This window comes from Artemia sp. Qi Xiang Cuo, chromosome 15 (genome assembly GCF_049724085.1).
Source record: "Artemia sp. Qi Xiang Cuo chromosome 15, ASM4972408v1, whole genome shotgun sequence".
NCBI classification, from domain to species: Eukaryota; Metazoa; Arthropoda; class Branchiopoda; order Anostraca; family Artemiidae; genus Artemia; species Artemia sp. Qi Xiang Cuo.
The window spans coordinates 57236002-57258996 of record NC_142808.1 but is presented as its reverse complement, the minus strand read 5'-3'; the positions used below and the strand labels follow the sequence as shown (position 1 = coordinate 57258996).

Here is a 22995-nt window from a genome sequence, read left to right as displayed (position 1 = left end):
AACTAGGTCGTTTTGAAATAACGTAATTTAATATAATTATTTGAGCATTAGTGATTATTTACTTAATTAAGTTTCATGGATTAGTAAACTATGCATTATTAGGCATTATGAATCAAGGGCGGATCCAGGATTTTTTTTCGGGGGGGGGGGGGTTTACTAATTTTTGACTTTTTCTGGGGGGGCATTACTAATTTTTGACTCAGTTTTCGACTAATTATACTGATTTTTACCTAGGTTTTACTAATTTTCGACTTATTTTCGACTCGGTCAAAAATATCGGGGGGGGGGGGGGGTTCAAACCGGGTAGCGCCCCTCCCCTGGATACGGCCTTGTTATGAATTAGTTGAAATTATTTAATTAATAAAGATATTATACATCACTTATGTTATAAAATAACAATAAATAAGAATGATACAAAAGTTGCTTTAATACAAATACCTTTACATACTAGAGTACGAAGGACATCAAAATTAAAGTGTTTCTCCCCTGGACCCATCATTGGTCTATTCATACCTTAAAACTCAGAGTTCTTAAGATTTTTCTTCCAGCTTTTCCAAAATTATGAAGTTTTTAGGGCAGCAATACATTTTCGCCAGTGTTACCATATTGAAGTGGGATTTTAAATAAGCAAACCTGATTTGGCCAATCTTTTCAGTTGCGAAAACTCAAATATTAACAATATGTTTGTTTCTGAAAGAAAACTACTCATTCAAAGAAAAGCTACGTCTTTTAAGATGTTTAGTGCTATATTTTATTAGTTTTTTTGTTCTTTTCTTTTTTTTTCTGATTCATCACCCATGTTTCCTTTTTTTCCCAATTTTGCGTTTCATGTACGTAGTTCAAAAACCCACAAATTTCATTTGGAGTTTTTTTTTAATTAATGTCGAATTCTCGTTTCTTCAGAATTTATTAAGATAAACATATGCTTGCGTAAGGTTCCCACTTAACCAGTTCAGACATTGTGATTTCTGACACAATTTTGACTGTTTTCTAGGGCGAAGACTGCGTTTTAGAAATAAGCTGCCTTCATCTGAATATAACTCAACACTGCGATGAAAGATTTGTGCAAGTCTCAGATTTTCATTTTCAGAAAGAAAGGTAAGTCAAAACAAAAACGTGAATGGACCAAAGATCAATATACTCGTCCAACAAATAAATGAGCTATTGGATATTATAGATGGTGCTATAAGTCTTGCCTTAAAAGGTAAGTCAAAGAGCAATAGCAAATGGCCAAAAGATCAATATACTCGTCCAACAAATAAATGGGCTATTGGATATTATAAATGGTGTTATGAGTCCTGCCTTAAAAAGGTAAGCCAAAACACAAACGACAAATAGTAAAATTCTTTACAATTTTTCTTCAATTATAACGGGAAGATAAAAAGGCTCAGATCAAGCCATAGCCACCCAATAAATAAATTGACTATTTCATACTATAGATGTGCTATGAGACTTGCCTTAAAAAGGTAAGCCAAACCGCAAATATCAATGGCCCAAAGATCAATATACTAGCATAAGTAGTAAAATTCTTTATTATTTTTCTTCAGTTATATCGGGAAGACAAAAAGGTCAGATCAAGCAATAGCCACCCAACAAATAAATTGACTATTTAACAATATAGATGTTCTATGAGCACTGCTTAAAAAGGTAAGCTAAACCGCAAACATCAATGGCCCCACGATCAATATACTAGTATAAGTAGTAAAATTCTTTATAATTTTTCATCAGTTATAACAGAAAGATAAAAAAGTACAGATCAAACCACAGCCACCCAATAAATAATTTGACTATTAAATACTATAGATGTGCTATGACCCTTGCCTTAAAAAGGTAAGCCAAACCGCAAAACCAATGGCCGAACGATCAATATACTATAATAAGTAGTAAAACTCTTTATAATTTTTCATCAGTTATAACGGGAAGACAAAAAAGTTTAGATCAAGCCATAGCCACCCAATAAATAAATTGACTATTTAATACTATAGATGTTCTATGAGCCTTGCCTTAAAAAGGTAAGCCAAACCGCAAACATCAATGGCCGAACGGTCAATAAAGTAGTATAAGTAGTAAAATTCTTTATAATTTATCATCAGTTATAACGGTAAGATAAAAAAGCTCAGATCAAGCCATAGCCACCCAATAAATAAATTGACTGTTTAATACTATAGATGTGCTATGAGCCTTGCCTTAAAAAGGTAGGCCAAACCGCAAACATCAATGGTCGACCGATCAATATACTAGCATAAGTTGTAAAATTCTTTTTAATTTTTCATCAGTTATAACGGGAACATAAAAAAGCTCAGATCAAGCCATAGCCACCCAATAAATAAATTGACTATTTAATACTATAGATTTGCTATGAGTCTTAATTAAAAAAGGTAAGCCAAACCGCAAACATCAATGGCCCAACGATCAATATACTAGCATAAGTAGTAAAATTCTTTATAACTTTTCATTAGTTATAACGGGAAGACAAAAAGGCTCAGATCAAGCCATAGCCACCCAATAAATAAATTGACTGTTTAATACTATAGATGTGCTATGACGCTTGCCTTAAAAAGGTAAGCCAAAATGCAAACATCAATGGCCGAACGATCAATATACTAGTATAAGTAGTAAAATTCTTTATAATTTTTCATCAGTTAAAAGGGAAGATACAAAAGTTCAGATCAAGCCATAGCCACCCAATAAATAAATTGAGTATTTAATGCTATAGATGTGCTATAACCCTTGCCTTAAAAAGGTAAGCCAAACCGCAAACATCAATGGCCGAAAGATCAATATACTAGTATAAGTAGTAAAATTCTTTATAATTTTTCTTCAGTTATAACGGGAAGACAAAAAGGATCAGATCAAGCCATAGCCACCCAATAAATAAATTGACTGTTTTATACTATAGATGTGCTATGACCCTTGCCTTAAAAAGGTAAGGCAAACTGCAAACATCAATGGCCGAACGATCAATATACTAGTATAAGTAGTAAAATTCTTTATAATGTTTCATCAGTTATAACGGGAAGATAAAAAAGTTCAGATCAAGCCATAGCCACCCAATAAATAAATTGAGTATTTAATACTATAGATGTGCTATAACCCTTGCCTTAAAAAGGTAAGCCAAACCGCAAACATCAGTGGCCGAGCGATCAATATACTAGTATAAGTAGTAAAATTCTTTATAATTTTTCTTCAGTTATAACGGTAAGATAAAAAAGCTCAGACCAAGCCATAGCCACCCAATAAATAAATTGACTGTTTAATACTATAGATGTGCTATGAGCCTTGCCTTAAAAAAGTAAGCCAAACCGCAAACATCAATGGCCGAACGATCAATATACTAGCATAAGTAGTAAAATTCTTTATAATTTTTCATCAGTTATAACGGGAAGATAAAAAAGCTCAGATCAAGCCATAGCCACCCAATAAATAAATTGACTGTTTAATACTATAGATATTCTTTGACCCTTGCCTTAAAAACGTAAGCCAAACCGAAAACATCAATGGCCGAACGATCAATATACTAGTATAAGTAGTAAAAATTCTTTACAATTTATTATCAGTTATAACGGGAAGATAAAAAAGCTCAGATCAAGCCATAGCCACCCAATAAATAAATTGACTGTTTAATACTATAGATGTGCTATGAGCCTTGCCTTAAAAAAGTAAGCCAAACCGCAAACATCAATGGCCGAACGATCAATATACTAGCATAAGTAGTAAAATTCTTTATAATTTTTCATCAGTTATAACGGGAAGATAAAAAAGCTCAGATCAAGCCATAGCCACCCAATAAATAAATTGACTGTTTAATACTATAGAGGTTCTATGACCCTTGGCTTAAAAAGGTAAGCCAAACCGCAAACATCAATGGCCGAACGATCAATATACTAGTATAAGTAGTAAAATTCTTTACAATTTATCATCAGTTATAACGGGAAGACAAAAAAGCTCAGATCAAGCCATAGCCACCCAATAAATAAATTGACTGTTTAATACTATAGATGTGATATGAGCCTTGCCTTAAAAAAGTAAGCCAAACCGCAAACATCAATGGCTGAACGATCAATATACTAGCATAAGTAGTAAAATTCTTTATAATTTTTCATCAGTTATAACGGGAAGATAAAAAAGCTCAGATCAAGCCATAGCCACCCAATAAATAAATTGACTATTTAATACCAGATATGTGCTATGTGTCTTGATTAAAAAAAGTAAGCCAAACCGCAAACATCAATGGCCCAACGATCAATATACTAGCATAAGTAGTAAAATTCCTTACAACTTTTCATCAGTTATAACGGGAAGACAAAAATGCTCAGATCAAGCCATAGCCACCCAATAAATAAATTGACTATTTAATACTAGAGATGTGCTTTGAGTCTTTATTAAAAAAGGTAAGCCAAACCGCAAACATCAATGGCCCAACGATCAATATACTAGCATAAGTAGTAAAATTCCTTATGACGTTTCTTCAGTTACAACGGGAATATAAAAAAAGCTCAGATCAAGCCATAGTCACACAATAAATAAATTCACTATTTAATACTATAGATGTGCTATGAGGCTTGATTAAAAAAGGTAAGCCAAACCGCAAACATCAATTGCCCAACGATCAATATACTAGCATAAGTAGTAAAATTCCTTATAACTTTTCATCAGTTATAACGGGAAGACAAAAAGGCTCAGATTAAGCCATAGCCACCCAATAAATAAATTGACTGTTTAATACTACAAATGTGCTATGACCCTTGCCTTAAAAAGGTAAGTCAAACCGCAAACATCAATAGCCCAACGATCAATATACTAGCATAAGTAGTAAAATTCTTTATAATTTTTCATCAGTTATAACGGGAAGAGAAAAATGCTCAGATCAAGCCATAGCCACCCAATAAATAAATTTACTATTTAATACTAGAGATGTGCTATGAGTCTTGATTATAAAAAGTAAGCCAAACCGCAAACATCAATGGCCCAACGATCAATATACTAGCATAAGTAGTAAAATTCCTTACAACTTTTCATCAGTTATAACGGGAAGACAAAAATGCTCAGATCAAGCCATAGCCACCCAATAAATAAATTGACTATTTAATACCAGATATGTGATTTGTGTCTTTATTATAAAAAGTAAGCCAAACCGCAAACATCAATGGCACAACGATCAATATACTAGCATAAGTAGTAAAATTCCTTAAAACTTTTCATCAGTTATAACGGGAAGACAAAAAGGCTCAGATAAAGCCATAGCCACCCAATAAATAAATTGACTATTTAATGCTAGAGATGTGCTATGAGTCTTGATTAAAAAAAGGTAAGCCAAACCGCAAACATCAATGGCCCAACGATCAATATACTAGCATAAGTAGTAAAATTCCTTATAACTTTTCATCAGTTATAACGGGAAGACAAAAAGGCTCAGATTAAGCCATAGCCACCCAATAAATAAATTGACTGTTTAATACTACAAATGTGCTATGACCCTTGCCTTAAAAAGGTAAGTCAAACCGCAAACATCAATAGCCCAACGATCAATATTCTAGCATAAGTAGTAAAATTCTTTATAATTTATCATCAGTTATAACGGGAAGATAAAAAAGCTCAGATCAAGCTATAGCCACCCAATAAATAACTTGACTATTTAATACTATAGATGTGCTATGAGGCTTGTCTTAAAAAGGTAAGTCAAAACGCATACGTCAATGGTCCGAAGATCCATGTACTAATATAAGAGGTAAAATTCTTTATGAATTTTCTTCAGTTACAACGAAAAGATAAAAAGGCTCAGATCAAGCCATAGCCACCAAATAAACAAATGGACAATTGAGTAGTATAGATGGTGCTATGAGCCTTGCCTTAAAAAATGAGAAAAATCACTAAAAGTTAATATAAATCACTCTGGGAAGTAACCGGGACAATAATACTATTTCAAATTTTGTTTGTTAGAAATATAATTACAACAAAAAAGAACACAATGATAAATTCCTTCATTAGGATCCATGGCCCGAGAAACAGGGAAAGACCAATAAAAAAGTAATTAAAAAGGAGACCGACGATGAACCGACAATGAATCCAAATCAGCTGATATGGCACTCAACAAACCTGGTGAAACAACAGAATTAAAAGAAAGAAGGGTGACACCACGTGTTCACCACTGACTCAAAATTGAATGTGGGGCTAATTTTCAAAAAGAAATCCTTTATCTATATAAAACATAAGAAAATGGTAAATTATAGTTAAAATGAACTATAAGATCTCTGACAGAAGAGCTTTTGATTAAAATTGAGCTGTTAGGACCTCACCTTCTGACTGTATTCCTGAAGAATATCTGAAGTACTTAAAAGCGTTTGGACTTCGTAACTATGCAGGTATTCTGCAGGCACATGCTTTACCCTTCCTCTTCAATCGCGAGAGTAACTCGTCATAACAGTTATGTCACAGAGTAACGTCAAAGTACATGCTGCTGACCTTCTCTGGCAACTTACTGACAGTGGTGTCGATCAGAATATTTCATATAGTTAGTATCCTTGTGAAGTAGTGTCACATGAGATTTAGTTGTAATATGGTCACATTTGGCCTCCTTTAAGAAGCATTTTGACTATTCTAAGGTAATCATTACTGAACACTCACATAGCATACTTACCACAGGACAATTAGATCTATTCACACATAAAAATCTCGATTTTATAAATTATCCGACTGGTTGTTTCAAAATATGGTTCTTAAGCACGGACGCTTCGATAAGCGGATGAAGATTTGCTAGATGTTTTCCAGGGAAATTGCCTACGGGTTGTTTTTGGTACCCGACTGACTGACAGTATTTCAAATAGTAGGAACCACGAAAGGTGTAGTCCAATTCTTCTGTCTTGGGCTATAATGAGAGAAAGGCTGAGATGACTAGGGCACTTTCTGTGGATGAAAGATTGTCCTTTTCGGTCAATCCTCTAGGGCTAAATGGAAAGCAGGTCGTCCTCGGTTGGGGTGGAGGAAGTTGTAAGTAAAGATTAAAGGGAAATGAGAACTTCCTGGGAAGCTGTAAAGAGGGAGGCTTTGAAGAGATTGGGATGGAGAAGGAGCGTGCGTAGCTGTGTTGGTCCCTGGTGGTTTGGTGCTGCGGTGAACTGTTAGTAGTTGTTTCAAGATTATGAAGTTGTTAGGGCAGTGTCAGATTTTCATCAGTGTTTCCATCTTAAAACTGATTAGTTAAATTTGACCACGGCGTTCTTTCGAAAAATTAAAACAGCAAAAATCTTTTGATTCCCTATGACAGCTACGCCTTCAAAGAAAAGCTACATTTTCTCACCTAGGTTTCCTTTTGGTTTTATTTGAAGCCTGCTACCATAGCCTGCTACTGCCTGCTAAGCCTGCTACTATAAAAAAAATGCGTAGCTATATATTTTGGCGGTTTTGTAAAAAAATTAAATTTCCAATTTTTCTAATTCTTTAAGATATATATGATTGTACAAGTTTCCACTTAACCAATCCCAACAATCACATTATATCTTTGCTATCTTTTGTACATAAAAAAAGAGACATAAAAAAGATAAAAGAGATAGCAAAGAAGAAAAAAAAGATAAAAGAGATAAAAAATAAGATAAAAAAGATAATCTAAGGTGCTTTCTTTCTGACCTTAAAGAAAAACTATGTGGGCTAATACATTGTAAATAATTTTAATACCATGTTAAAACAATTTTTGACATTTTTTGAAATGATTTTAGTGCCATATTTTTTTCACAACGTTAATTTATCAAGGGGCTCTCATGGAAATTTCATTCAACAGTGAAGAGAAATTGCCAAGTGTTCAGAACATTGCAGAAACATTTTTCTATCCTATATCCTTAGCTTTATTCTGTGGCCCTATGTTTTTTTCTTTCTTTATGACATCTTTACAGCTCTCCTTAAGTTATTGAATAAATTTAACGTCCCCCCCCCCATTCCATTCTTTAAAGATCTATACTTCCTTTGTCCGCCCGCATCTTGCATATGCTTGTTCCAGTTTAGCATCCTGGCATCTCCTGTGATGAATGAGAAAAAATTGAATCTATTCAAAAAAGAGCCCTTAGAATAATTATTTAAAAAGCTAAGATACCATACTCGCTCCCAAGGCCGTACCCATAGGGGGAATAGAAGGGGTCAAGCGCCCCCCCCCCCTGAAATGTTTGTCTGACTCGTAAAAACGTAACAAAAATGGATATAAACAAATTTTGTAGACGTTTTTTGCGTAAGCCCCACCCCCGAAAATTTTTATTGAGTAAAACCCCCTCCGAAAAAAAATTCTGGGTACGGCCTTGCTCGCTCCTTCTAAAAAAGCCAAGCTCGAAACTCTTGAGCACAGGAGAGGAACATTGTGCCTCCGTTTTGCAAAAAAAAAAAAATACAATAATAAACCTTCGCACGGAAAACATTTTCCCCAGAAGACACTCCCCATCAAGACATCGGCCGCAATGTACTGTTTCTGAACCCATTCCTATCTTGTCCCCCATCGGTTGCTTAACCTCCAGGTATGAAAGAACCATTTTCCCCTTCATTACTGATCAAATAAGCCACTAGCTTTCCGCTTATTACCTCCCCCTTTTTATGTTCTCTTTTAAACCTTTTAACGCCAATTTTATCTCACTTTTTTTAGTTTTGTTTTAGTTTTTACCTTTTTTAAATTTTTTGCATTTTGACCACTTAATTTTTTTTTCTTTTATGACTGATGAATGGCTCTGCCTTTCTGATATCGTTGTTTTTGGCATTGTTTAGCCATTTTTTTAATTGTTGTGCTGTGTTTATGATATTTTTTTTTATGACTCCGAAATGTAAATTCGGCCCTTCGGGGCTTGTGATAGTCATTTTTTGAAATAAATATTTCATCTTATATAAAAAATTAAATGATAGGAAATAATAAAACTCTAAATAATAAAACTTCACGTCTCCACGTCTGGGAGCCTTTTTCAATGGAAAAAATAATTTAAGGAAAAGGACACAATTAAAAAAAAAATAAAATCATCTAAAGAAAACGACAAGTAACGCACAAGAGAAAGTTGGTGATTAGTCAGACAATTACAGTATTTACAACTCAGAAAGTGTTTAAAACATGAGTTGTATTGATGTGTTTGTTTTTTGTTGTTTGTTCTTTTTTCTTTTTTTTTCTCTTGCATGTTAGATGTCGTCCTCCTTAGATGATTTTTTTTTTTTAAATTGTTTCTTTTACCTCAATTTTTTATTTCCGTTGGAAAAGGCTACCGACCGTGGAGTATATGTATCCAGATGTTTTTATTATTTAAATTTCAGTTTTTTTTTATCTTTAGCTTTATTCCATTGCTTTGTTTAAATTAAACCTGTTTTTTCTTTCTTAATTTTTTATAAATGGAAAATCAGTGTGGTCTAAGAAATTATTTAAATGAGTTTGGCGAACGGTTATGACGGTTAATTTTTTTCACTGTTCAAAATGTCTTCGTCCCATAAAAGTTGAATCCCAATAAGAAAATGAAACACCACAGACAACTCATGTGCCTTTCATCTTTCCATTTTTTTCTTCCATCATAGTTCTTTTTTCTGTTTTCCATAGTTTTTTCCTCTTTCATAGTTCTTTTTGCTTTTTTCAATTGTTTTTTTTCTTTTTTCATAGTTCTTTTCTCTTTTTTCTATATTTTTTCTTCTTTTACAGTTCTTTTTTCTTTATTCCAAAGTTTTTTTTTATTCTTTCATAGTTTATAACCTATTTGTATTTTAATGAGATCTACTCCGATTCTTTTTCCCTTGGCTGAGACAGTTTCTTGATATTCCAGTCAAAAAATTTTGATTTGTAGGTATTGTGGAAATAAGACGATGCCATCTATGGTAACTTCAGACACAGGCGATATGGAATTAATTCTTCAGACAAGGAAAAGCTTGAATCTTATACAAGGCTCTTCTTGTTCAGTTACCTGCAAAGGTAAGTAGCAAAAATTTATTTTGCGTCTTACAAATTTCTATTCGTCTATGCCCTATCGAATGGTGCAATGTATATTTTAGTCTCTTATTGTCTATATGAAAAACAGTAAGTTTTTCAATCGAAAGTAAGGAGCGACATATCAACTTAAAAGAACCGGAAATTACTACGTCTATGAGGGAGTTGTCCGCATCATTACGTCACTCTTTACGCTAATATTTAAAGCTCTTTAAGCTTATAATTCTAATCAAACGGCCCTTGTGTTTCAGGAGCCGTTGCTAAAGAATTAGGACAAAAAGTCAAACTTTAGCGTAAAGAGCGAAGTATTGAGGAAAAAATCTTAAACTTACTAAACTTAATGAATCTTATTTATTTGGAATTAGCATAATAAGCAGATCCTTTTGATATGTCTATTTACATCGAAATTCAGTTTTTTAGAGTTTCGGTTACTATTGAGGCGTGTCGCTCCTTACTTACAGATCGTGTCCACGAACTGTTTGATTATTTTATTCCGTGGAATACAACTATCACAAGCCCTAAAGGGTTGTGTAAAGGGTATCACGAGCCCTAAATTTCACGTTTGTAGTCATAAAGAACGCACAAGCAGACGCTTTAAAAACAGACAGCTAACATAAATGAGACTAAAAACAGTTAAGCAGTATTAAGAGATAAAAACAGTTATGCCAATTCACTAAAATTAGGGGGGGGGAAGAATTCTTTTTTCATGTATTGAGGCAAATCAACACATTGAGAACGGGATAAAAGCAGAAGAAACACTAGAGGGTAGTCAAGTTATAACAGGGATTGTCTTTTGAAGAAAATATATTTGGTCTGACGGTTGAGTACTTCATATTTTAAGGAACAGAGCCACAATATATTTTTTTTCACTCCAGGGCTTCTAATCTGGCTTTCTTATAATTTCATTTCTCACGATCCTTGAAAGATTGTGATCTTTGAAAACAGCCTGTCATCTTTCCTTATATCCGATCTCTGCATAAACGTGAGGTAAAGAAGTGAAGGCGGCAGAACGGCATTTGTCCATTTATATGTGGGATAAATTTCTACAAATCGTTATTATGATTCCAATTAAGTGATTCCCTATTAGAATGATTATTGTAGACCTCTCCTACTGAAAATGTGAAATGTAATTATTTAATCAGAATATGGGACAAGGACTGGTAATGACCCCCTTGGAAAACAAGATATTTAAAAAATGTATCCAAAGATGAAAATAAGGAATAGTTCTATTTATCTCCTGGTAAAAACCACACAACTGGTACTACTCGCGAGTAGTATCCCCACTCTGCTTTTCATGTGCCCAATAGTAGATCAACATGGGATTTCCATGAGCCCAATAGGGGGTGTATAAGTTGAGCTCCTATCTTCTCACACCTGGACAATTGGGTCAGATGTTTCCAGCTGGCAAGGTTCCTGAAATTCCAGATGACGCAATATTTTTTATATGTTTAATTGGAGTGTGGTCGGTACAATGTACAAGTACCAATAAAATGAGTTACTAGCCCATGTGCAATACGGTCACCGGTTCTATTAAAGGGAACACAGCTAACGACACACCCTTGCTTTAAATAGGTCCATAGGAAAATAGCTTGAGCTTTTAAACGCACTGATAGGAAAATAGCATAGGATTCCTGTGACACAGATAGGAAAATAGCATTGGATTCATATGATATCTCTAGGAAATTAACATAGGATTTCAAGCGCATGTCCTTCCCGGATTTCAAGCACATCCCTATCCCTGTTCCATGGGATTTCTGTGACATCCCTAGGAAAACAGCATAGGATTCCAGTGACACACATAGGAAAATAGCTTGAGCTTTTAAACGCACGGATAGGAAAATAGCATAGGATTTCTGTGATACAGATAGGAAAATAGCCTAAAATGCATATAACATCCCTAGGAAAGTAACATAGGATTTCAAGCGCATGCCCTCCCCAGATTTCAAGCGTAGCCCTATCCCTTTTCCATGGGATTCCTGTGACATCCTTCGGAAAACAGCATAGGATTCTAGTGACACACATAGGAAAATAGCATAGAATTTATATGACGTCCTAAGAAAATTAACATAAGATTTCAAGTGCATACCGTCCCCGGATTTCAAGCGCAGCCCTATCCCTTTTCCCATAGGATTTCAAGCGCATGCCCTCATCCGACAATATGCCATGGCAAGATTCCGACAACATGCCCTGGCATGATTCCCAGGATTCCATGTGCCCCATTATTTCCTCAGTATCAAAAAAGAGTTCAGAGAGACAACATCAAAATAGATGCTTATACATCATTGCATATTGAAAGTGTTAGTGAAATGGAACCTAGAGTGTCTAAAGGAGCAGCGGAATTTACAAGGGGGTGCCGACTAACCTTAGAAGGGGACAAGATGTATGCATGATATGTTATATCATTAAGCAAATTCAAGTCGGAAAAACAAATATGCTTTGCGGCTAAAGTGAATATATTGCATATACAGAGACTACAAGAAGGATTAAATGCGTTAGCGAAACATACTGAAGAAAAAAAATCTATAAAAACAGTTCGTTACTAGCGTGATTTTTTATTTTGTAGTGAGAGTATTAAAAACGGACGGATTTGAGAACCAGAAAATCTTACGTAATCTAGTAAAATTGGAAAAGGGGTTAATTTAAGATGATGAATACCAAGAATTATCTGTTCAAAGAAAGGAAATTACAAGGGACTACACACTAACCCTTCTTTGGGAATTTCCTATGTAGCCCTGTACAAATTTATAATCAGTTTGAAGAAAGTCTGCAGTGCGTTAACATGGATGAACATGTTGAGTTAGAAATATTTTTTATTTCGACTGCTCTATATGTAAAGGCCATTATCATGATTTCAGTTTTCTTATGAGCTTACTACATCATGTTTAGATATTATGAACTCTAGAATAGACGAGAAGAATCTCGAAGAAATGAGGAGAAGAATCTTGATTGATATGAACGGAAATTTGTACAGGTTACAAGTAAGGATGTACAAAACGAGGTTCGATAAAGCAGAAAAAGAAGAGGAAGATCGAAATCAAAGACATAGAAAATAGAGCTATCTCCAAAGAGATAGCTCAAAACATACAATGAAAGACAGTGATGAAACCTCAATGAAAAATGTCTATAATGCAATACTTGACAGTAACTATTGTGATGAAAGCAATCTAAGAGAAAAGAAAAAGTGCCCGTTCAAGAGAAAACCTCAGGAATTATTCTATGGAAGGCATCTTAAACATTGAAAATCATTTTGGAAGAACTCTCGTATGTCATTTTACTATAAATCTCATTATTGATATGCTTGATAAGTTTTGCACAATAATCTTACATAAATTTTTTTTTACATATTAATTTTGTCTTACTCGATAAGCCTAGAGTAAGGATATAAGTAGGGATTTCTCTACTTACATAGTTTGGGATCAAACAGACCACCCCTTGCGGTTCTGCCCCCCCCCCCCTGTAGTGCATAAATCGCGGTGAGATCCCAATCGGTCAGAAGGGTTCTCCAAGCTGTGGGTGGGGCACTGCAGGGGAGTTTGTTCAGTGTGTACTCATTCTTGGAAGGGGATCCAGGCTTCGGCTAGGCGATGAAGGAGGTTAAAAATGGTCTTGCTCGGAATATTTAACAAGTAGCAATAATAGGGAATTAACATGGGAAGTCAGATAAGTGGAACTCTTAGTACCTTGCACCTTTGCAATGCGGTTCCTATTTCTAGGTGTTATGGTAGCTATAAGTCTAGTCGCTATAATAGTGTCTAGTCGCTAAAATATAGAGTCTGGTTGCTAAAATACACAAGTAGTAGTAAATGGAATTACTAGCCCATGTGTAATGCGGTCTCTGTTTCTACCGGGCCGCTGGCAAGATTCCGACGACAAACCCTCGCACTTTAAATAGGTCCATAAGAAAATAGCATGGGATTTCAAGCGCAGACCATTGACATCACGACAGCCCTGGCAAGATCTCCGGGATTCCAGCTGTTCCAATATTTCCCCTAAGAACCGTTCTTTGTCTCGATTCATAGCTATTTTTGACACATTGTTTTCCTGGAAGACACCAAAGAGTTCCGTGACCAGGTGTAATATGGATGAAGCAATCGTATATGACAAGGTAGACTTCAGGAACCCATGGGGAATCCCGGATTGTAACCGAGCGTGGTACACACGTGGATGCTGCGCAATAACGGGGCTCATCTTTCACATAATAGTTTTTTTTGCCTAAATGTTCAAAGTGTTTTTTTTTTCTTTTAACTTAATGGAGGCACACACATTATGTAATGGCAGCACGCGTTACATAATGACGGTGCACATGTTGTGTAATGGCAGCGTAACCATAACTGTCACATAACAAGACCCCGGTGCCAATTCGGTGCATCAACCGAACGAAGTCAACGAGCGGCCCGGTTGACCGCCACCGAAGTGTCGCAACGCCACCGGCACGCCGCTAATGCACCATCACCGCAGAGGTAGTGGCGTTCATCTGACTTGAATTAATTTTACGGCTATACTTTATTGTGTCAACCGCAAAGTTGGAGCTTTTACTTTCTCGTGTGGTAAAGTATTTCAATTTTCTTGATCAAGCAGGGCTTGCACTATACCCGAATTTTCGGGGATTTCCCCGAAAATCTATGTGTCACTCAAAACAAAAAATGGGTTCCCTAAATCCCCAAAAACCCCCCAATCATGGTGCCCCCTTTAGTTATGTGTCACTAATGACTATCCCTGCCAAATATTACTTTATATACCATAATTTTCACTACTCACTAATTTTCACTAATTTTCACTTTGTATATAGAGCTGACAAATACAATTGCAATATACTCGGTTCTTCATATGTTGACAAACGTATCGTCTTTATGAAATAAAATAAAAAGAAAGATTTTTTTTTTACTGAAAGTAAGGAGCGAAACTAAAACTTAAAACGAACAGCAATTATTCAGGATATGAAAGGGGCTGTCCCCTCCTGAACCCCTCGCTCTTATGCTAATTTTTTTATTGTTTAAGAAAAAGAATGGTAAAAAAAGAGTCAAACTATTATATAATTGAAATCAGCATTAAAATCCAATTCTCTTGATGTATCTATTGGGTTCAAAATTAGTATCCGTTTTTTAGAGCATGGGTTACTATTGAGCCAGGTCACTCCTTACATACAGTTCATTACCACAAATTGTTTGATGCGATTAAACCATGCCGAATGCAGCTTCTAAATTGCTATAAGATTCTTACATCATTCGTAGTCAAGAATTTTATTTTTAAGTTGAACGTAACGAATACGCTATACAGGTTCAGTTAGATTTTGAAATTAATAGTCAACAGATTTTTGCAACAGCTGAATCGTATGTTTGTATAATTTTGTTTTCTTTTGCTATTTTTAGATACATTTTCTTAATGTTCAATACACAATCATCGAAGGCCTGATAGATTAAAAAAAATACAATCTTCTTTCTGAATAATTTTTACCCTTCCCCCCGAAAAAAAACCTTCGATTGAGAAAAAATTTAGTTACAGACTATGCACAAGGTTTGGGAATTGAACACTGAAACGGAAGTGACCCCAAAAATATGATTTGTAAAAAATGTAACTTATAATAGGAGCTATTATTTTTAAATGATTATACCTCAGTTTTTTTTATTGAAAGCAGGAATGCCAAAACGCTACTTACATTTTTCATTCAAAATGGAGGCGGAGGAAAATGATATCAAATTTCCTGGGAAACCATAGAAATATTCTGATAGACCTAGAGCCCCCATTGGGACTTTTTCATTGTCTTGGGTATTTTTAGATTTCTAATAGGCTACTGGCCTAATTTGGCTCTTGTGTTTGCTCCCTTTTAATTAGATTTCTTGGATCTTATTGAATGCCACGACGAATCTAAACTTGTTACTTCTAGCAGAAAACTTGGTTGCATTGACAGATAATTGTTGCTTCAAAGAAAAATTTATTGTCTTTGATGGAAGACTTGATGGTATTACAAAAATGTGTTACTATAAAGGAAATTACTTGTCACTTCCAGTAGAAATTTGATAGTAATAAGTAAAATTGTGTTAGTATTAAAGAAAACGTTGTAATTTCGAAGAGAAACTTTGTTAGTGTTAAGAAAAACTTGGTACTTCTAGCAGAAAACTTGTTAGCTTAAACGGAAAATTGTTACTTCAAAGAGAAATATCTTATCTTTGACGGAAAACTTGCTTTTATTAGAAAAACTTACTTACTATTAAAAAATTGTTATTTCCAATAGAAATTTGATAGCAATAAGTAAAACTTTTTTAGCGTTAAGGAAAAAGTTGTTACTCCAAAGAAAAGATCTGTTAGTGTCACGAAAAAGCTTCCTACTTCTAACAGAAAACATACTAGCATAAACAGAAAATTGTTACTTCTAAGAAAAATTTCTTATCTTTGACGAAAAACTTGCTGCTATTAGAACAAATGTTTTACTATTAAGAAAAAACTGTTACTTTCCACAGAAATTTGATAGTATAAAGTTAAACTTTGTTAGTATTAAGGAAACAGTTGTTACTTGAAAAGAAAATTTGCTGGTGTAAAAAAAAACTTGCTAGTTCTAGCAGAAGACTTGTCAGTACAAACAAAAATTATTACTTCTAAGATAAATTTGTTATCTTTGACCGAAAACTTGCTGTTATTAGAAAAACTTTGTTTCTATTAAGGAAAAGCAATTACCTTCAAGAGAAATTCAAGAGTATTAAGGAAAACTTTCTTTATGTTAAAGAAAAAGTCGTTAATTCGAAGACAAATTTGCTAGTTTTAAGAAAAACTTGCTAATTCTAATAGAAAACATGTTAGCATAAACAGATAATTGTTGCTTCTAAGATAAATTTTTTATCTTTGATTGTAAACTTGCTGTTATTGGAAAAAAATTGTTACTATTAAAAAAACCTGTTACTTATAAGAGAAATTTGAAAGTATTAAATAAAACTTTGTTAGTCTTAAAGAAAAAGCTGTTAGTTTTAAGAAAAAACTTGCCAGTTCTAGCAAAAAACTTGTTACCATAAAAATAAATTTGTTACTTCTAAGAGAAATTTGTTATCTTTGATGGTAAACTTACTGTTATTAGAACAATTTTGTTACTATTAAGACGAACCTGTTACTTCCAAATAAAATTTGACAGCTTTAAGTAAAACTTTGTTAGTACTAAGAAAAAAGTTGTTGCTTCGAAGAGAAAATTTGTTAGTGTTAAAAAAAAATTGGTACGTCTAGCAGAAAACTTGTTAGCATAAAAAGAAAATTATTACTTCTAAGAAATTTTTTTATTTTTGATTGTAAATGTGTTGTTATTAGAAAAAATGTCTTACTTTTAATAAAAAAAAACTTGTTACTGCCAAGAGAAATTTGATAATATAAGTAAAACTGTGTTAGTACTAAGGAAAAAGTTGTTACTTCGAAGAGTAAATTTGTTAGTGTTACGAAAAACTCGCTACTTCTAGCAGAAAACTTGTTAGCATAAACAGATAATAGTTATTTCTAAGAGAAATATCCTATCGTTTACGGAAAACGTGTTGTTATTAGATAAACTTTCCTACGATTAAGAAAATCTGTTACTTCCAAGAGAAATTTGATAGTATTAAGTTAAACTTTGTTAATATTAAGGAAAAAGTTTTTACTTCGAAGAGAAGTTTGTTAGTGTTAAGAAAAACTTGCTAATTGTAACAGAAAACATGTTAGCATAAACAGAAAATTGTTACTTCTAAGATAAATTTTTTATCTTTGATTGTAAACTTGCTGTTATTAGAAAAAATTGTTACTATTAAAAAATCCTGATACTTCTAAGAGAAATTTCAAAGTATTAAATGAAACTTTGTTAATCTTAAAGAAAAAGCTGTTAGTATTAAGAAAAAACTTGCCAGTTCTAGCAAAAAACTTGTTACCATAAACAGAAATTTGTTATTTCTAAGAGAAATTTGTTATCTATGACGGTAAAACTTGCTGTTATTAGAACAATTTTGTTACCATTAAGACAAACCTGTTACTTCCAAATAAAATTTGATAGTTTTAAGTAAAACTAAGTTTTAGTAGTAAGGAAAGAGTTGTTGTTTTGAAAAAAACTAGGTACTTCTAGCAGAAAACTTGTTAGCATAAACAGAAAAGTATTACTTCTAAGAAAAATTTGTTATTTTTGATAGTAAATTTGCTGTTATTACAAAAACTGTCTTACTATTAATAAAAAAACTTGTTACTGCCCTGAGAAATTTGATAGTATTAAGTAAAACTTTGTTAGTATTAAGGAGAAAGTTGTTACTTCAAAGAGAAACTTTGTTAGTGTTAAGAAAAACTCACTACTTCTATCAGAAAAACTTGTTAGCATAAACAGATAGTTGTTACCTCTAAGAGAAATACCCTATTGTTGACAGAAAACGTGTTGTGATTAGATAAACTTTCTTACGATTAAGAAAAACCTGTTACTTCCAAGAGAAATTTGATAGTATTAATTACCATTTTGTTAGTATTAAGGAAAAAGCTGTTACTTTGAAGAGAAAAGTTTTAGTGTTAATAAAAAAACTTGCTACTTCTAGCAGAAAACTTGTTAGCATGAACAGATAATTGAAAAACTTTCTTACTATTAAAAAAACTGTTACTTCCATAGAAATATGATAGTATTAAGTAAAACTTTGTTAGCATTAAGAAAAAAGTTGTTACTTCGAAGAGAAAATTTGCTAGTGCCAAGAAAAAGTTTGCTACTTCTAACAGAAAACATGTTAACATAAACAGAAAACTATTTTTTCAGAGAGAAATTTGTTATCTTTGACGGAAAACTTGCTGCTATTAGACAGAATTTGTTACTATTAAGGAAAACCCTTGTTACTTCCAAGAGAAATTTGACATGTTAAGTAAAACTTTGTTTGTAATAAGGAAAACAGTTGTTACTTGAAGAGAAAATTTGCTAGTGTTAAGAAAAACTTGCTAGTTCTAGCAGAAAACTTGTTAGTATAAACGGAAAATTGTTACTTTTAAGAAAAATATCTTATATTTGACGGAAAACTTGCTGTCATTAGAAAAACCTTCTTACTATTAAGAAAAGTCTGTTACTTCCAAGAGAAATTTGATAGTATTAAGTAAAACTTTGTTAGTATTAAGGAAAAAGGGGTTACTTCGAAGAGAAATTTTAGATAATTTCGGATGAATTTCTATACACTGTCTATTAAAAAGGATTTCATTCCTATTTTGAACTTTTATTTTGTCGGAGAGAAATTTTAAACTGTTAAGAAAAACTTGCTACTTCTAACAGAAAATATGTTAGCATAAACAGATAATTTTTACTTCTAAGAGAATTTTTTTATTTTTGATTGTAAACTTTCTTTTATTAGAAAAAAATTGTTGCTGTTAAGAAACAACCTGTTATTTCCAAGAAAAATTCGATAGTATTTAAGTAAAACTTAGTTAGGATTAAAGAAAAAAGCTGTTAGTGTTAAGGAAAAAACTTGTCAGTTCTAGCAGAAAACTTGCTACCATAGACAGATAATAGTTTCTTCTAAGAGAAATTTGTTACCTTTGACGGTAAACTTGCTGTTATTAGAAAAATTTTGTAACTATTAAGACAAACCTGTTACTTCCAAATACAATTTGATAGTACTAAGTAAAACTTTGTTAGTATTAAGGAAAAAGTTGTTGCTTTGAAGAGAAAATTTGTTAGTGCAAAAAAAACTTGGTACTTCTTGCAGAAAACTTGTTAGCATAAACCGAAAATTATTACTTCTAAGTGAAATTTGTTATCTTTGATGGTAAAATTTCTGTTATTAGAAAAACTGTCTTACTATTAATAAAAAAACTTGTTACTTCCAAGATAAATTTAATAGCATTAAGTAAAACTTTGTTAATATTAAGGAATAAGTTGTTACTTCGAAGAGAAAATTGGTTAGTGTCAAGAAAAACTTGGTAGTTCAAACAGAAAACTTGTTAGCATAAACAGAAAATTGTTACTTCTCAGAGAAATATGTTATCTTTGATGGTAAAGTTGCTATCATTCGAAAAACTTTCTTACTATTAAGAAAAAACCTGTTACTTCCAAGAAAAACTTGATAGTATTAAGTAAAACTTTGTTAGAATTAAAGAAAAAGTTTTTACTTAGAAGAGAAGATTTGTTAGTGTTAAGAAAAAATTTGGTAGTACTAAGAGAAAACTAGTTAGCATAAACAGAAAATTTTAACTCCTAATAGAATTTTTTTATCTTTGACAGTAAACTTGCTATTATTAGAAAAACTTTGTTACTATTAAGAAAAACCTGTTACTTTGAAGGGAAATTTGATAGTATTAAAAAAAAACTTTATTAGTATTAAGAAAAAACTTGTTACTTCGAAGAGAAAACTTTTAGTGTTAAGAAACACTTGCTACTTCTAGCAGAAAACTTGTTAGTATAAGCAGAAAATTGTTACTTCTAAGAAAAATTTGCTATCTTTGATGCTAAGCTTGGTGTTATTGGAAAAACTTTCTTACTATTAAGAAAAACAGTTACTTCGCAGAGAAATTTGATAGTATGAAGTAAAACTTTGCTAGTATTAAGGAAAAAGTTGTTACTTCGAAGAGAAAATTACTTACTGTTAAAAAAAACTTGTTAGTTCTAATAGAAAAAGTTGTTAACGTAAGCAGAAAATTTTAATCCCTGACGTTCTTAAAAAGCAAGAAGAGACAAAGATGTCTCTTGTGTAGAATATAAGTTTTAGTTTTCTTTTACCTCCAATTATGCCTTGTCACCATGAAATATTAAAGCCAATAAAGGTAGTTTGTCCCAAGAATTATCATAAGTTGCTTATCTACAAGACAGGATCAACTCTAGAACTCCGGGTAAACCATAGAAATCAAGAGCATACCATAGAAATCATGACCAAAGTGCAAAAATCATGGACGACCACTAAAAAATCATTACCAAGACAAAGAAACCCTAACAAATTCATAAAAATTAAGAGCAAACTGTAGAAATTAGTGGCAACCCTAGAAATCAAGACCAACGTTGAAATCATGGGCAAACTGTAGAAATCATGGTCAACCTCTAAAAAATCATTACCAAAACAAAGAAACCCCGACAAATTCATAAAAATCAAGTGCAAACTGTAGAAATAAGGCCCGACCCTAGAAATCTAGACCAAACCATAGAAAGCAGGACCAAAGTGTAAAAATTAGTAGCAAACTTTAAAAATTAAGGCCAATATCTATAAAATCCCGACTAATACATAGAAATCCTTACAAATTCATAAGAATCATAGCCAATACCTAGAAATAAGGAAAAATAAATACAAATCATAAGTGTTGTGTTGAAATCCTCACAAATTTGTAAAAATCAAGATTGTCCCAAAGAATCCAGACAAATCCAGAGACATCATTAAAAAACCGTAGAAAACATTGCCTCCTGTTTCAGACGTGGCAAGGCCGTATGAGGCGCGTTCGTTTCTAAAAGTGCAGGTAGTCCTATAAAATAATGGTTAACATATACATTTATTTTTTAGCGAAAAAGTTTGTCCCTCAGTAAAGCTGTGTTTTCAGGTGATTTGTGGTACAAAACAACAATTCTAGCCAAAAAAAAGCTCAAAAAGCTGTTGCGTGAATTCTGAGATAGTTAATCCATTGGAAAATCTATAGCCATATTGAAATTCCTGTTCCAGGGGTGGCAGTGCCATATGAGCCGCGTTCGTTTCTAAAGTATGTCATTGGCGTGAAACTGAGAGAATATAATATCAAGAAAAAAATCAATAAAATATGGAATTAAATCATATGTTTTGTAGTTTCTTTTCGCCTTTATAACAAAAACACTTTAAGAACAGTTCAGAATATTATCTAGTATCGTTCTCAAAGAAAGCAATGGGGACAATAAAGTTCAGAAATAGATATTCTCTAACTGCGTGCCAAATTATTGCAGTAAACACGTCGTTCTATTATGCTTTAAAAACGGGGGAATCTCCCTGCACGCAATAGGTTATTTCTAAAATATAATAACTAAGACATAAGACAATGGATAGCAGGCTAGTCCTGATACTTGGGGGGCACTATTCCATTGGAATATAATTGAACTTTCGAGTCCCAGCCAGGACAATGAACTAAAGAAACGATTTGAAAGAAAGATCAAAACTCTCTGAATGTTTCGGCGAGAAATAAAATACCAGTGAAGTGCTATGTGACAGTGATGGCTGTGCTGCCATTAGTCAACATGTGCACCATCATTACGCAGCGTATGCTCCCATTATATAAAGTGTGGGTCACCATTAAGTTAAAAGAAATAAAAAACGCTTTGAACGTTTCGGCAAAAAAAGTAGTATGTGACAATAATATGCGCGCTATCGTTGCGTAAGATTAGCGCAGTCATTACGAAGCAACCACGTGTCTACCGTGCTCGGTTAAAATTGGATATTCCTCATGGGTTTCTTAAGTCTAGCTTGTTACATACGATGGCGTCATTCGTATTACACCTGGTCACGGAAATCCTGGGTGTCTTCTGGAAAAACAATGTGCCAAAAATGAATACGAATCGACATGGTGGTTGCTAGGGGAAATATTGGAACAGCAGGAATCTCGAGGATCTTGCCAGGGCTGTCGTGATGTCACAGGCCTGCGCTTGAAATCCCATGCTATTTTCCTACGGACTTATTTAAAGCGCGTGGGTGTGTCGTGGGAATCTTCCCAGCCAACCGGTAGAAACAGGGACCGCATAACACATGGACTAGTAATTCCATTTATTACTACTTGTGTATTAGAGTTACTCGACTCCGATTAATAATATAAAAATACTGAAACACAATTTCGTCATAACACCTAGAAACAGGGACCGCATTGCACAGGTGCGAGGGACTAGGAGCTCCACTTATCTGACTTCCCATGTCAATTCCCTATTATTGCTACTTGTTAAATATCCCGAAGAAGACCATTTTTAACCTCCTTTGTCGCCTAGCCGGAGCCCAGATTCTCTCCCGGAACGAGTAGACACTGACCGGACTCCCCTGCAGCTCCCCACCAACAAATTAGAGAACCATTTGGACCGATAGGCATCTCACCGTGAGTTGTGGATGCCAGGGGGTTAACACCGCAAGGCTTTGGTCTTTTCGATCCCAAAATGTTCTCGTAGAGCAATCCCA

The 22995-nt window shown here is 33.5% G+C and overlaps 1 protein-coding gene across 1 annotated transcript in view; it reads left to right on the top strand.

The window, feature by feature from the left end:
• LOC148943899 (proclotting enzyme-like) overlaps positions 1-22995 on the top strand; it is a 75481-nt gene that overhangs the window by 39161 nt on the left and 13325 nt on the right. Inside the window, exons 3-4 of the mRNA XM_089101275.1 lie at positions 995-1098; positions 9789-9913. Coding sequence (XP_088957401.1) covers positions 995-1098; positions 9789-9913 — 229 coding nt within the window. The remainder of the gene's footprint in view (positions 1-994; positions 1099-9788; positions 9914-22995) is intronic.